General features: G+C 39.8%; 1 protein-coding gene across 1 annotated transcript; it reads right to left on the bottom strand.

Moving 5' to 3' along the window:
* Nucleotides 1-635: 635 nt before the first annotated feature.
* On the bottom strand, nucleotides 636-11699 carry LOC147253759 (double-strand-break repair protein rad21 homolog A-like). The gene is made up of 14 exons (XM_086219045.1): nucleotides 11544-11699; nucleotides 9650-9837; nucleotides 9321-9450; nucleotides 8382-8481; nucleotides 7124-7230; nucleotides 5169-5366; nucleotides 4927-5052; nucleotides 4520-4645; nucleotides 4085-4308; nucleotides 3416-3569; nucleotides 3151-3296; nucleotides 2342-2527; nucleotides 1790-1873; nucleotides 636-1620 (listed from the first exon to the last, which is right to left on the bottom strand). The coding sequence occupies exons 2-14, from the start codon at nucleotides 9791-9793 to the stop codon at nucleotides 1429-1431; spliced, it is 1917 nt and encodes a 638-aa protein (XP_086075171.1). The 5' UTR covers nucleotides 9794-9837; nucleotides 11544-11699; the 3' UTR covers nucleotides 636-1428.
* Between the last annotated feature and the right edge of the window lie 1321 nt (nucleotides 11700-13020).

The following is a 13020-nucleotide window of genomic DNA, read 5'->3' as shown; positions in this document are numbered from 1 at the left end:
TTTTTTATCAGGTTACTACACACTTTGTATTATGTAGGCAAAACTGTTTTTTCTGTTAAATCTAACCACAATTGTTAAACACATCTTATTCTTTCTGAGTAACAAACTACTTGCTCACTGTCCTTTTTACAAGTAAAGTTAACTAAACTGATTCCACAGACCTCAATTTGATAGTGGAGATCCTTCAAAGTGCAGCATTTCCTAAAGCTCTGACTTTCATCTCTGATTTAAAACTGTAAAAAAATAATAAAAAAAAAAAAAATCAGCCACTCACAATGCTTAGTCCCTAAGCACCCCCAAAGTGAACAAGCGACCTTAATGTGTGACATCCTGGCTCAACGTCCATGCAATGACCAAGATGCCTTTAATTCCCTAACAGCTTGTTTAGGTAGTAACAGTGGAGCTGAGCAACCACGATTGCTTGAAACACAAAATATCTTCAGGTCTGTTTCCTCCACGTGTCAGAGCAGGAGGATGCAGTCCCCTTCTCTACTACCAGGCAGTTACACTCACAAATAGCACCCAATTGTAAGCAATGATACAATGAAGTCTTAAAATGTACAGGTTGCATGGCTGTAACACTTTTAGAAAGATCCTTGTAAAATTTTATGATAAATAATTAAAATACAACCCACTTACCAAGTACTTAAAACACTTTATTTCAAATCTTTACAGATGTATCACAACTAGAAGTTACCTGAAGGCTAAAAAGGTGGGATACTGAACTTAAATGTAACAAGTACATTACCTAGTTACATAATGCAAAAAGGTGAATAAGCATAAATGTAAGTTACAAAAAAATACAAGAAATTTAACCTTTTAAACGCCTGAATTATACATCTGAAACATGATATTTAATGCCGGTTGAGATTTTCCATTTTTTTAGCCAATAGTTGTCTTTTTTTTTGTTTATTATGGAAAAAACAAGTGCAACAAGGAGGAGCTGGGAGAAGTTACACTTCAGAGGAAAAAGAACAGTACCTTTCCATAACATGTACATAGTCAATATGGGATTCCATGATAAAATACAGGGCTTTTCGTCTCATCTAAAATCTGCAATATTTCAGGTCTCGGTGGGGCAATGATACAAAATGAATGGAATGGGCAAACAATGGAAATTTAACTTACATAACAAAAGGCGACAAAAATGCATCAAAGCTTACAAATTGGTGACTGAAAAATGTTGCTTTATAAATATAATTGTTAAACATTCTTCCTCTTGCTGTTTCAACCAAATGAATACTGCATGATTCCACCTGTAGTACAGTAAAATCACTTTAAAAAGTTTCACACCTGTTCCCCATCACTCCCTTCACTCCTCCAGAAAAAACATGGGCTGACGGGAAAACACAAAACAATAAAAAGACAAAGTTGAGTAAGTTTAAAAAAGTATGTCTGGAGCAAGCAGAGTGTTTTTTCTTCCAATGTCTAAATAAGATGGAATCTTGGTCCAGCAGTGGCGATGATGTCGCTGTAAGGCTCTGTCTGGGTGACCTCGATGGCTTGCTGCTTCTTGAGGACCAGGAAACTGTAAAACTTGGCTGCTGCCTGCTTCCTGTTGTTGTTCCGGCACAAGTCGAGCAGACTGACCGAGTCTGCTCCTGTCTTGGCCATAACGCGCTGTGGAAACACACAAATCAGTCAAAAACAATATGTAAATGAGGCTCATTTCCCCATTTCTCAGAAATGGAAAGTCAGTGCCATTATCCAGTCCCACAGTCAGATACTACTACAAACATTTCATCTTCAAATCAGTTTTCAAAATCATGTGAACTGCGTGTTTTTGTACCTGGAGACCGTGAAGCATCTGCTGGGTTCTCTTGTTCCATCTCTTCTCCTCCTGGTCTTGGTCTCCAGCCTGACCTTCTTCTTCCTGAAGACCACACACACAAATGCACAATTCTTTAGGAGGATTTGTCCTCTCATGTTCTGCCATTAGTGGCATCTATTGGTGTAGATCTAACCTGGCTGAGTGACACCCAAATGTGAACAGTATTCAAATATTATTGCACTGCAATATGAGCCACTGTCTGGGAGAAAAAAAAAAAAAAAAAACCTACAACTTAGGAACAGTATTGTGCTGCACTATTTGGACATTCTAAGCCCAAGGGGTTTTAAACATGTTGGCATAGAGTAGACAAACCAAACACTGCTGCATCAACCAAGATCCGCAAAATAACTATGAAGGGTTTGTTCAAAACTAACCATTCTGTTTCCAAGTGATTATCATGTATTTTTAAATATGTTTTTCACATCTTGTAAATATTCTATCACCATCCCAAGCTCATCTTTTCACTAGTGCAGCCAATTTTAGAGTGTCACAGACACATGTTCTCTTCACCTCTTCTTCATCACTCTCATCCTTCTTGTCTTTGCCTTTCTCTCCAAGCAAGTCAAGCTCAGGAACAAGCTGGGTAAGGTTGACACTGCTCTCCTCCGGGGGCAGATCCACCTGAGGCATGTCTAACCTCTGGGACAGGACCGAGCGGTCAGCCACCTGCTGCTGCTGCTGCTCCAAGGGAGTCATCTGGAAGAGAACAAGCTCATTAAATTAAGTCATCATACTATAGTTACCCAACATCTACTCCTGTCTACCAACTGATTGAATGTAACTAAGGAAATTTCTCAACGAATGGAAATTGGTGAGATCGTTGTTGATTAAGTAAATAGTTCGGTTTCTATATTAATTCCTCATCAGTTTACTCTGTTGCAAAAATCTACACAGGATTACAGGCGGTTCATTGGCATCTTCTTAATCAAAAGAAAAGTCTCTTGCCTCTGCTACTACAAATTGAATAATAATTTGACTTTTTTAATGACTTAAAACTGGTTATGCTGCCATTGAATTGAAATGAATGCCTCAACTGCTTGTTAAGAGAGTTGAGGCATTCATTTCCTTTAAAGTTTCCAGTATGCAACTTGCATTAAAACCTTTCCATTCTCCATTCCAATGAATAAGATGATTTAAAACCCATTCTTGATTCCTGTCATAATAGCTGATTTTTTCTAATAGTTGTACAACTCTAAATTCAAGCATTCACATTCTATACCATGACCGGCTTTCAGTATTTCAGGTTAAGTAGTTTTTGTACTTTACAAGCGATTAAAAGGTGCTTCTACCAGAGAGAAAAAAAATACAACAGAACTCACAGACAGAGCACTCTCTTTGTCAATGGTCTTGCGTTTGATGCTGCGGGGAGTGGAAGGGGGGGGCATGACAGTTTCATCAAGAGTGGTCCTGCTGCCTTCCATTGCTGAGGCAGCCAGCATACTGGGCTCCTCTATGATAGTCTGGTCTGAGAAATGAATAAGAGGCATCTTTAAAAAGGAATGTAAAATGACATGCCACCAAACAGTTCTATTCACCAGCTCAGTTACAGTGTGACCTCCTCTGATCTCCTCCCGCATGACCTACCAATAACGTCTCTGTGCTGAGTCATGACCTCCTCTCGAGGCACCTCTGGGTTCTCCAGCTCTTTGAGGAACTCATCCAGACTATCTGCTTCCCCGCCCTTTCTCTTCTTCCTCAGCTCATCTGGTACCAGAGGCGTCAGGCAGCGTGTGAACATCTGACATTTAACAAGAGAAATTTTGAGAGGTTTGATGGAAAAACAAAAAAAAAGAAAAAAAAAACCTTTGAGAAGCCAGTGGCTGAATGAAATGTAAGGCCTGATGCAAGACAAAAGAAAAAGTGGTCTGCTAAATTATGCATCTGCACACTTTTCATTCAGTATTCTGGAAGGGTATATGTGGCTGTGAAAGGAGAGGGAAAACAGACAAAACCAATCACTTCTCCACCTCCCACTTGTTCAACGTCCTCATTTTAAATCCCATGACCTGAGGAGAATGTCAATGAAAGATACAAATAGTTTAAATCTATGGTCCTCCTCTTCCATTGAACATGTCTGATTCAGACCTACTTGAAGATTTCAGACAGATAGTTGACAGTTTTAGAGCATTCCCCTCACAAAAGTTGGTTTGCTCCGATTCAAATTAGTTAATGAGTGATTAGGTAGGTTTTTGCAGGCGCAGAAAAATAAACTCTGTGGCAGAGGTGATTATTATTATATCAGGCATTTGTCACCTTGAGCAGCCTAGCATTCCAGAGAGGCTGGGCAGGGAGAGAGAAGAGCTTCTCCACTCCTCCAGTCTCCTTCCACATCATAAGCTTCTTGGTGGGAGGGGCAAGGTCCAGGGTGGTGACGATGTCTGAGTAGTCTGAAAGCTGAGCCCTGATGGTTTTACTGTCCAACTCCTTCACACTGTCCACAATCAGCTTCCTCTTGCGCTTCGCCTTTGTCTCTTTCACTAAGGACGTGTTGAAACAAGGTAGGTTTCAGCTCATGTGCTATGGCTCTATAACATTAAGGGTTTCACAGTATTTCATCACTGAGTACAGTTCTGGAAACATGCTCCTTTAATTGTTGTGACAAATTACACAAGACCAAACAACACATGGGGACACACCAAAGACAAAAGTTGATATGAAGGGAACATACAGGTAGGGGGCATATCTTACCAGTGATGTCAATGGGCTCCAGAGCAAAGGCCTCCTCCTCATTGTGAACCAGAGTGGTCTGTTCTGTCTGGTCGGCCATAGCTGGAAGCGGCTCTGCTGGGCCCGAGTCCGGACTATCTGGACCTGCTAAACACATAAAACACAAAAAAATTTTAAGAATTATGGCCCATTTTCAAATAGGCAGGTAATTAAATAATCTGCAGACAAAGATGCAGTTCATCCAGCTTGTACTTAGTAGTTGTGTCTAATTGTCAAAGATGCATTTCCATCAATGTGTTTAGAGTTGTGTACTAGGTTGTGCAAATCACTTTCAACATATTGTTGACAATATAGACAACATTATTCATGACTGTAAAAAACTGTGGGAGAGGTCTCAAATCTAGTTTAAGATTTTTGTCTTTACTTACGCGACTGCAAGTTGTCGAAGTCATCCTCATCATCACCATGATCCGGAGGCATCATGACACTCTCTGTGATAGTTGGAGGGTCATCAAAAATGCCACCTCCATCTTCAGAGCTCAGCAGTTTATCAACTAAGAAATGACAAAGTGGTTTAAAATGACCATCATTTTCCTTCAACATAAAAGATCTCACAGAATAGCTACCATGGTAGTCCAATATAGTAAATGTGTTATTTACACAAGCTCACCCAACATTCCCCCATCACTGTTGCCCATGGAACCATCCCCAAAGTCGTCATACTCCATGTGGTTGGACTTATCTGGGAGATTGGCTGGACCAGGTTCAGCCTCTAGCAAAAGGTTTGAGGCTGTGGCACCATGCATGATGTCCTCCTCAAATGTGCTGGCATCACGCATCATCTCCCTGTCGTCCATACCGAAATCAGCTGAAGGGGAAAGGAGCTTGGATGAATTTTTATCTTACGCCTGGATGTCACTGTGCTGAGAGAATCTGAAATAATTAATTGCTTAATTTACTCATACCATCTGCAAAACCTCCTAATTTGGTGAAATTAGGAGAGGGTAAATGGACTCAATTTTATATAGCGCTTTTCTACCTTAGCGGCACTCAAAGCGCTTTACAGTGTCATCTCATTCACCCATTCACACACACTGATGGTGGACGCTCCCATGCAAGGCAGCCAACCTACTCATCAGGAGCAATTATGTGTTCAGTATCTTGCTCAAGGACACTTCGACATGGTCACCGGGGTCGAGGTTCAAACCAGCGACCCTTTGGTTGCTAGACTGCCACTCGTTGGTGATTCTCCATTTATTTTCTCCTACAATATTTCCTCTTTAAAATCAATTACGCATTAACTGAAGAAATTGAAAAAGCTGTAGTAACTGATAATACACATAAAATTGTGTTTTTATAGGCAGATGATATTTTTTCGGTTGCGCGGACAGGGACAATTAAAAAAAGTTTTAGTTCAAATTGTCAGTAGACTGAGAACTCATTGTAGCAAAACACAATGCTGCTTTTTTTGGTCAATCTGAACATTTACAGATCATTTTTATTGTTGCTTTTGGTAAAAACCACACACACACACACACACTCAGAATCAACAAACCAACTACTCTACAAAAATACTTCAAATGGATGGTTTGCACACGCTAACTAGCAACGCTTAATGATTCAATGGAGTCCCAGTTGTACATCATGCTGTAGCAATGTAGGATTTTAATGAATAATTCCAGTATTGGGCCCCATTTTCTCATGTGTTTAAGATGGCCATGTTTATAACTTTGGGCTTTATGGAAATATGGAAAGATAATAAATTCTCTTTTAAGGGTGCCTGACACCAATACCATTCAGAACCAAGCCACGAAAGGCTTTCTTGGGGTTCATAAATAGAGCACTTGAAGGAGACAAAATGGGTGGAGTGTCTTGTAAAGCAGAGAGGTGAAATAGTAAGACTGTGGAACTGCCTCACTCAGTTGCCAGAGGGGAGACTAAAAGATTTGTGACTGGGATTGTGCTCACTGTTACCCTTCTTCAAGGCAGGCTGCTGAAATATTAACACTTTCTGGTCTTGACTTTATTTCAAGGTAGTTCAGCTATGATCAAACAAAACCCTAAAAAAAAAAAGTATAAAAGGAATGATGCAAGAATCAAAATCTCAGAAAATACATTAAAATTGAATATTATACATACATACTAAATTCACTTTATTATAGCACTGGAAATAAAAGGGTGGCAGACATAAAAATATTCCTGAGGGGCAACATTTGTGTTTTATGTGATCTTTGTGTTGTTGAAGAATTCCTTCTGTTTCATATCACTTTGGGGAATTCTTTGCTCTAAGAGATCCAACTGAAAATCCCTGATTTGCTTTGGCTGTATGAAGCAGATATGCTGTGTCGGCTCATAAATATGGAGATTTGTGTTTTTGCTAGATTTAAAAAGGAGATACTTGGCTGTGGAGAGTTCAACATAGAGTACATCTGCCATTTTGAGCGAATGTTCAGACAGGTTTTGGTTTTAGGTTTGTGTGGAAATATACATTCATGTTCTGTCATTTGACCATCCTGATTATTATCATGGTAGTGTGTTGTTTTCCTGGTGGACTTGGCACCAGAAAGTTACAGGACACCAAGATGCTGATGGGAGCGGATGGCTGTAGTGTAGGTTGTGTCCTACCAAAATCATTGTCCTGCAAGAGGCTCAGATTGCCGACATCTTCTCTCATGGTGATCTCCTCGACTCTGCTCTGGTTCAGGGTGAACTGCTGGGCCACATCGATATCACTGGGTGATGAACACAAAGAGTTGGAGCCTTTAGCAATGACAGAGGTGAATCACTTTGACTTCCAAGGTATTACAAATAAATACCCATGGGTTATACCATACAAAATCTTTCAACTGATGCAGGTTAATGCACTAAGCCAAGAGATGAGAGACATTTAGCAATGGGGAAAACAGTATTTACTCAATTCAATACCTCACCAAATCCTGCAAACCTGCTTGTCAGCATTCCAGTTGATGTGCTATCACATGTCAAGTCAAGTCAATTTTATTTGTATAGCGCCAAATCACAACAAAAGTTATCTCAAGACACAACACAAGTAGAGCAGGTTAAGCATGGCACTCCTTCAATAGTCGCTTTTATTCTGGACCGCAATCCACGAATTTGCCTGTCTTTTTTTGCAGCTTGGTCCAAGGTTCTAGACAGGGTGCGTCAAATTGGGGGTTAATTTTGCCAGGCAATATTCCTCCTCCGGGGAAATACTTATTGCCGCCTCCACTGCTATGTAAACCCAAGCCATCCATGTGCCAGCTGGTTGTTAGGTGGGCGGAGGTGCCGATGATGCTCACTGGTTCTCCCGCATCAAACACCTCAGAGAATGTAAACATCAAAGCTGGTGGCAGCCAGAGCAGCAAATTGCTGTTTTGACTGTGTGACAGGGCTTAATATTCTTCCGACACATGTTGCATTTCACTGTTCACACATAACTTCATCCTGCATATCACATGTTTGCACCCACACAAGTGGCGGCTTTTCTGAAAAGAGGAATATTATGCCTCCATTTCACACGGACAAGACAGCAAATTCCTGTTTCTACCTGGCTGCCAATTTGGCGCATTCTGTGTTTAAAAAGGGCTAATTTATTTACACCCAACAATTCTCCATGAACAAGCACATCCTGCAACAACTGTGACAAAAACCTTCCTTTTAACAGGCAGGAACCAGCAGATCAAGGCTTGATGGGAACAGCCATCTGCTATGACAGGCTGGGGCGAAAGAGGGCAGGAGAGCAGGGAAAAGACAAAGACAAATAATGGAGACAGACAAATATACAGAAGGAAAGAGAAACACAGATAAAGAGAGACAGAAAGGGGAAGAGACTGATGGATGGACAGGAACGTGAACAGGTCACATGCAGTAGAAGTCAACTTACTCCAGATCAGGAAGTGGTTGGTCAAAATCATGGAACTCCTCGGGTAAGGTGATGGCATTATAGGCCGCCTCTCTATTTTCCTCAGGTAAATCCACCACACCTGAGTACAGACAGAAGTAACACTTTTACACAAATAACGGTGGGGGGCAGGATCGATTGATGTAAGAATCGCGATTCTTATCCTCTACGATTCTGAATCGATTCATAAACTTAAAAAAAAAATCGTATTCACATTTCCTCCCTCTCTGCGCACCCTCACAGGCTTCCGTACACAGCCGTGTTGCAGGAGCAAGCTGGTTAAGTAAAACTCCTAACCAAAGGTGGAGGTTATGCACCAAAGAGATGGATGCCAACTGCCGTTATTCAACACGAAGAAGCAGTAGCAGTAGCAGCAGCAGAGGATGAAGAAGAAGAAGAAGGCTACTTAAGTTGTTGCTATCAAACTCGCTGACTGCATTACTGAGGAGCAACAAATTCGGCCAGCTCCATCTTCACTAAAGGCAAGCATTTGAGCTCATTTTAAATTTTATAATCTCCCTGGGTGAAAAAAGCTTGACATGAGACCCTTTATTTTAACCTCAGCTTTGTGTGTTTACATCATTACAATCAGGTGATATAACTTCCTAATTTAAAAATGTTACACAAACTATTCTGTTTTGATGCCACAATTTGCCTAATTATTAACACACTATCCACTGTATCAATTTTTGAATCCAAAAATAGTTTTTTAATTGAGAATCTTTTGAAACAAGAATCGATTTTGAATCGTATTGTGACCCAAAGAATCGTAATCGAATCGAGTCATGACACCTAAATATCCCCATCCCTAATAACAAATCAGTTTTCTTGAAAATGATTAATGCCTATGCTCTTCACATTATTAGGGTTTTTCAGTTTATAGTCTTTTATTGGCATGTAATGGAGGAATTTTGTCTTTACCTGGCCTAAAGGCCATTTTGATCTTGATAAATGCTTCATTACAGTCAGCAAGCAGATACTTGGCCTTCCTGTGGTAGATTCTCACCACCCCAAGCAGCAGGTGGCCTGATGTACGGAGTGCCATCTTCACCTGAGAGAAGAAAATATAAATATAGTATGGGTCAATGAAGTGCCATGGTTAGTGTCATTTTACTGTTAATGAACATAACAAGCTGACATTGTAAAGCAATGAAGCGGTTCAAAAGAAAGGCAGTGAAAACATACTGCTAAGTGCTTGTTTTAGAGGAAAAACATACCAGAATGCAGACAGAGCATGTTTGTGTCATTACCTTAGGTGAGATGATACTCTCCACACTGCTCTCTAGGTTGCACTCAAACACATGAGCCTTCGTCAATTTCTTGTCCCAATGGGCCGCTAGCCAGATCTTGGCCAGCGGCCCACGTTTGCTGAGGACAAAGTGGGCGTAGAACATTGCCCTGGTTGCCCTGACTCACACACTCAGAGGCAGAAGTTCACCTGGAGAGCAAAATTACTTATTTACAATTACCTGTGAAGGAAATGTGTTTTGTGACAGAAAACACAAATTTAATTTCTCAAATCAATGTTTTTTGGTAACAGCTAAGGTGTAGTTCGTATTTAGACTTCATGTCCTCTCCGTGTCCCTTTCGGCAACAAGAAAAGCAGAATTTGGGGCTGACATCTCTTCCCAGCAGAATTGTGTACAACTAAAAATGTGTGGAAACATTATATTCATGTTAGCTAGTAGCATCAAACTTCAAATAACAACCTGATGATGAGAAATATCGTTCAAATCCTTTAAGTCTTAATGTTATCTTTTATGGTATATTTTCTTAATACAAACTTTTAAGCAATATAAACATTTATACAACTATGTTAAAGTTATGCAATTATTATACTGTCTGCGTCGATGCACTGATCATTCATTTCATAACTATGATGTCTGCCTGGCATAATCAAATGACTGTCTTGAGAGCCTCCATCAACAGTGAATTTACAAACCCTAAAACGAAACATTCAACTTCAGGTGTCTTGGCAAAAATAAAAATTCAACATCATAGCCAACCACCTAGCATGATGTAGTACAGACAGTCTAGCTTAACAAGTCACATTGTTGTTGTCTTATCAAATAAATCACCGTAAACTAGATTACCAGCAACAGTTTTTACTGTGTATTTGACCACACTGACCATTACAGGTGACTTCAGAATCGTTTTATCATCTTATAACATTTAATTCGCAATACTGACCTAGTAATACTTTCCCTTCAGACCAAAAATACCAATTATAAGTAACAAAAAAATAAATCACTGTGTCCTACGATACCCGGACTCACGATTGTGAAACGAGTCACACACATTTGAAAGCGGACATTTTTAACTTAAACAGGAAACCTAAAAGTGCTAAAGTGCGCTAAAACAAAAACTTATATGGGACCACTTTTTAAACCCGATATCGAGTAGCATACAACAACGCACGCTTGAGCCAGTCCTTGCTTAATGAAGCGACACGGATTTATGTTGTTGACCGATAATCTTCTCGTTCCCACATGAACGACATAAGTCTTAACAACTTAATAAAGTTTGCTAAAATATACAGTAATACATTATTTTCGGCTTGCTTCATTGAAGTTCCGCCTATTTTCGAGTCTGGAACAACACTGCAAATGCACATGTCTATCACACGTTGTCCTGCGCTGCCTACCTCGTCCTCCAGATAACAACGCACTATACAGTACAAAGACATGATACAGATAAAGAATTCATAAGATTATCTGACGTTAAGACCGATTACAGTAAAGCGCCAAAGGATAGGAACATGCCAGTGAATAGTCGGCGCCATCAAGTGGGTTGAACTATGTTAGCCACCAGCTAACATTAGCGCCAACTACTAAAAGAGCAGTGGAAGCGTATGCTGCGCATTTAGAGCAGAATTACTTATTCGGTTGGATAATTTCCCCATTTGAAGTAACACTGTTAAACACCTAAAATAAAACTAATAAATGCAACGGCTCAAGAAAGTAAAGCACTCAGGAACGAGGCAACAAAACCTGCCCATACTTTTCCCTCTGTGTCGCTAGCTGGTGGCTAACGGTTCCTAACACTGAGAAGGCCGCGGAAAAAAAATACATAATCATGCACGCCTATATCATCTTAAAATTACGCCAAACAACGCGCTAGTATTTGCAGTATAAACCAACTTACCTGCAGTACCTCTCTCGAATTGAAATTTCAATGGTTATGTTACTTCTCCCAGCGAATTCTCCCCTGTTGTACTCATTAAAACAGCCAAGATGGCGCCAGTCGCCTTCCTCCCGCTCTCCGCTGTCCTTTTAAAATCGGCAGGATGTTTACAGTCAAAAATGGCGGAGGAGGAGTCTATTGACACAGACGGACAACCCGCAGTAAGCGCCCGGGGGCGATGGGAGGCGCTGTGGCATAGTGCTAACCAAGATGTGTTCAGGCTCGAAAATAAAGTTTCAAATAAGTAATACTGTTATTATCAGCTTTGGCCCTGAGGATGCAGTAGCTTATAGGTCCACATGCATATACATATTACCTAATACCAGTTCTACAACAGAGCAGTGCATTCTGCAGTGGGTTGCACATCAATTAAATCCTTTGGGGAAAGAAATGCATAAGGAACTTGTCATAATTACAAACCATAAACAACATTTCCAAGCATCATATAAGTTAAATATGGCATTTCCAGCATATTCATATCATATCAGCAGGGTCACTTTGTTCTACTACTTTGTTCAGGTAGCAGCTTTAAGAGCTGAAAACAATTAACTTACTTTTGAAATTGGATTGACACTTTATATTGACATGAGGGGAAATTAAATCATGCAATTTGATACCATGAGCCACGTACAGAGCGAAGAGTGTATGGTGCCTCATGTCAGGATGGTGACATGGCTTTGCTGCCATCTGTTAACAAGATCATTTGATCCGGATAGCTTGCTGCAGTCTGTTTTCAAGAATCACAAAATATCTTGGTGGAAATTACACGTTTGCATTAACAAAAGCGAGACGTAAGGAAATTTATTTTATGATTGAACTTTTTGAAGTTTAGGATTTAGTATTATTTCTATAGATAAAAGTTGGTTCAGTTTCAAACTACAGGTTCGTTGACTGGTTCAACTATTCATTTAGACAAAAGAGAGATTATAATTTTTTTTACGTTAAGAATAATATTGACTGAAAAAGAGAAAGTGCTTATGATGAATCCCTGTTATTTTAGAAGGAGCATTTTTCAATCACGAATGTAAATGGACGAAAAAGAATCCTCACATATAACAGGTAAAAGAGGAAACATCAAATTGACCGCTGAAGCAATGGAAACAGTGAAAATTTGAATGAAAAAAGTTTTAATTCAAATCCTTTGTTGCATGTTACTCCAACATCCCTTCATTTTTGTAATGTTAATGTTGGTACGAGGGGGTATGTTCTCTTAAATTATTGGACAATTAGATATATATTTTAATATGTTTTGCACTTAACTTGTATTTGCTCACCAAACTAATGTAAAATAAAAAAAAATGGGGAAAAAAAGTCCTATTCTGATGCTGTTCTGCTTTTAACGTGAGCTACTTTGAACTTTGCTATTTTGAAGAAGTTGTCAAGTCTCAAACCCCACCACCTCATCATACCTCCATTTTAAAACAGGTATATACTTGTA

This window comes from Aulostomus chinensis, chromosome 11 (assembly GCF_037954235.1).
Source record: "Aulostomus chinensis isolate RoL2024-O1b breed Wild chromosome 11, RoL_Achi_v1.0, whole genome shotgun sequence".
Lineage (NCBI taxonomy): Eukaryota > Metazoa > Chordata > Actinopteri > Syngnathiformes > Aulostomidae > Aulostomus > Aulostomus chinensis.
Note: the sequence above shows the minus strand (reverse complement) of the source record. Positions and strands in the feature narration are given on the sequence as shown.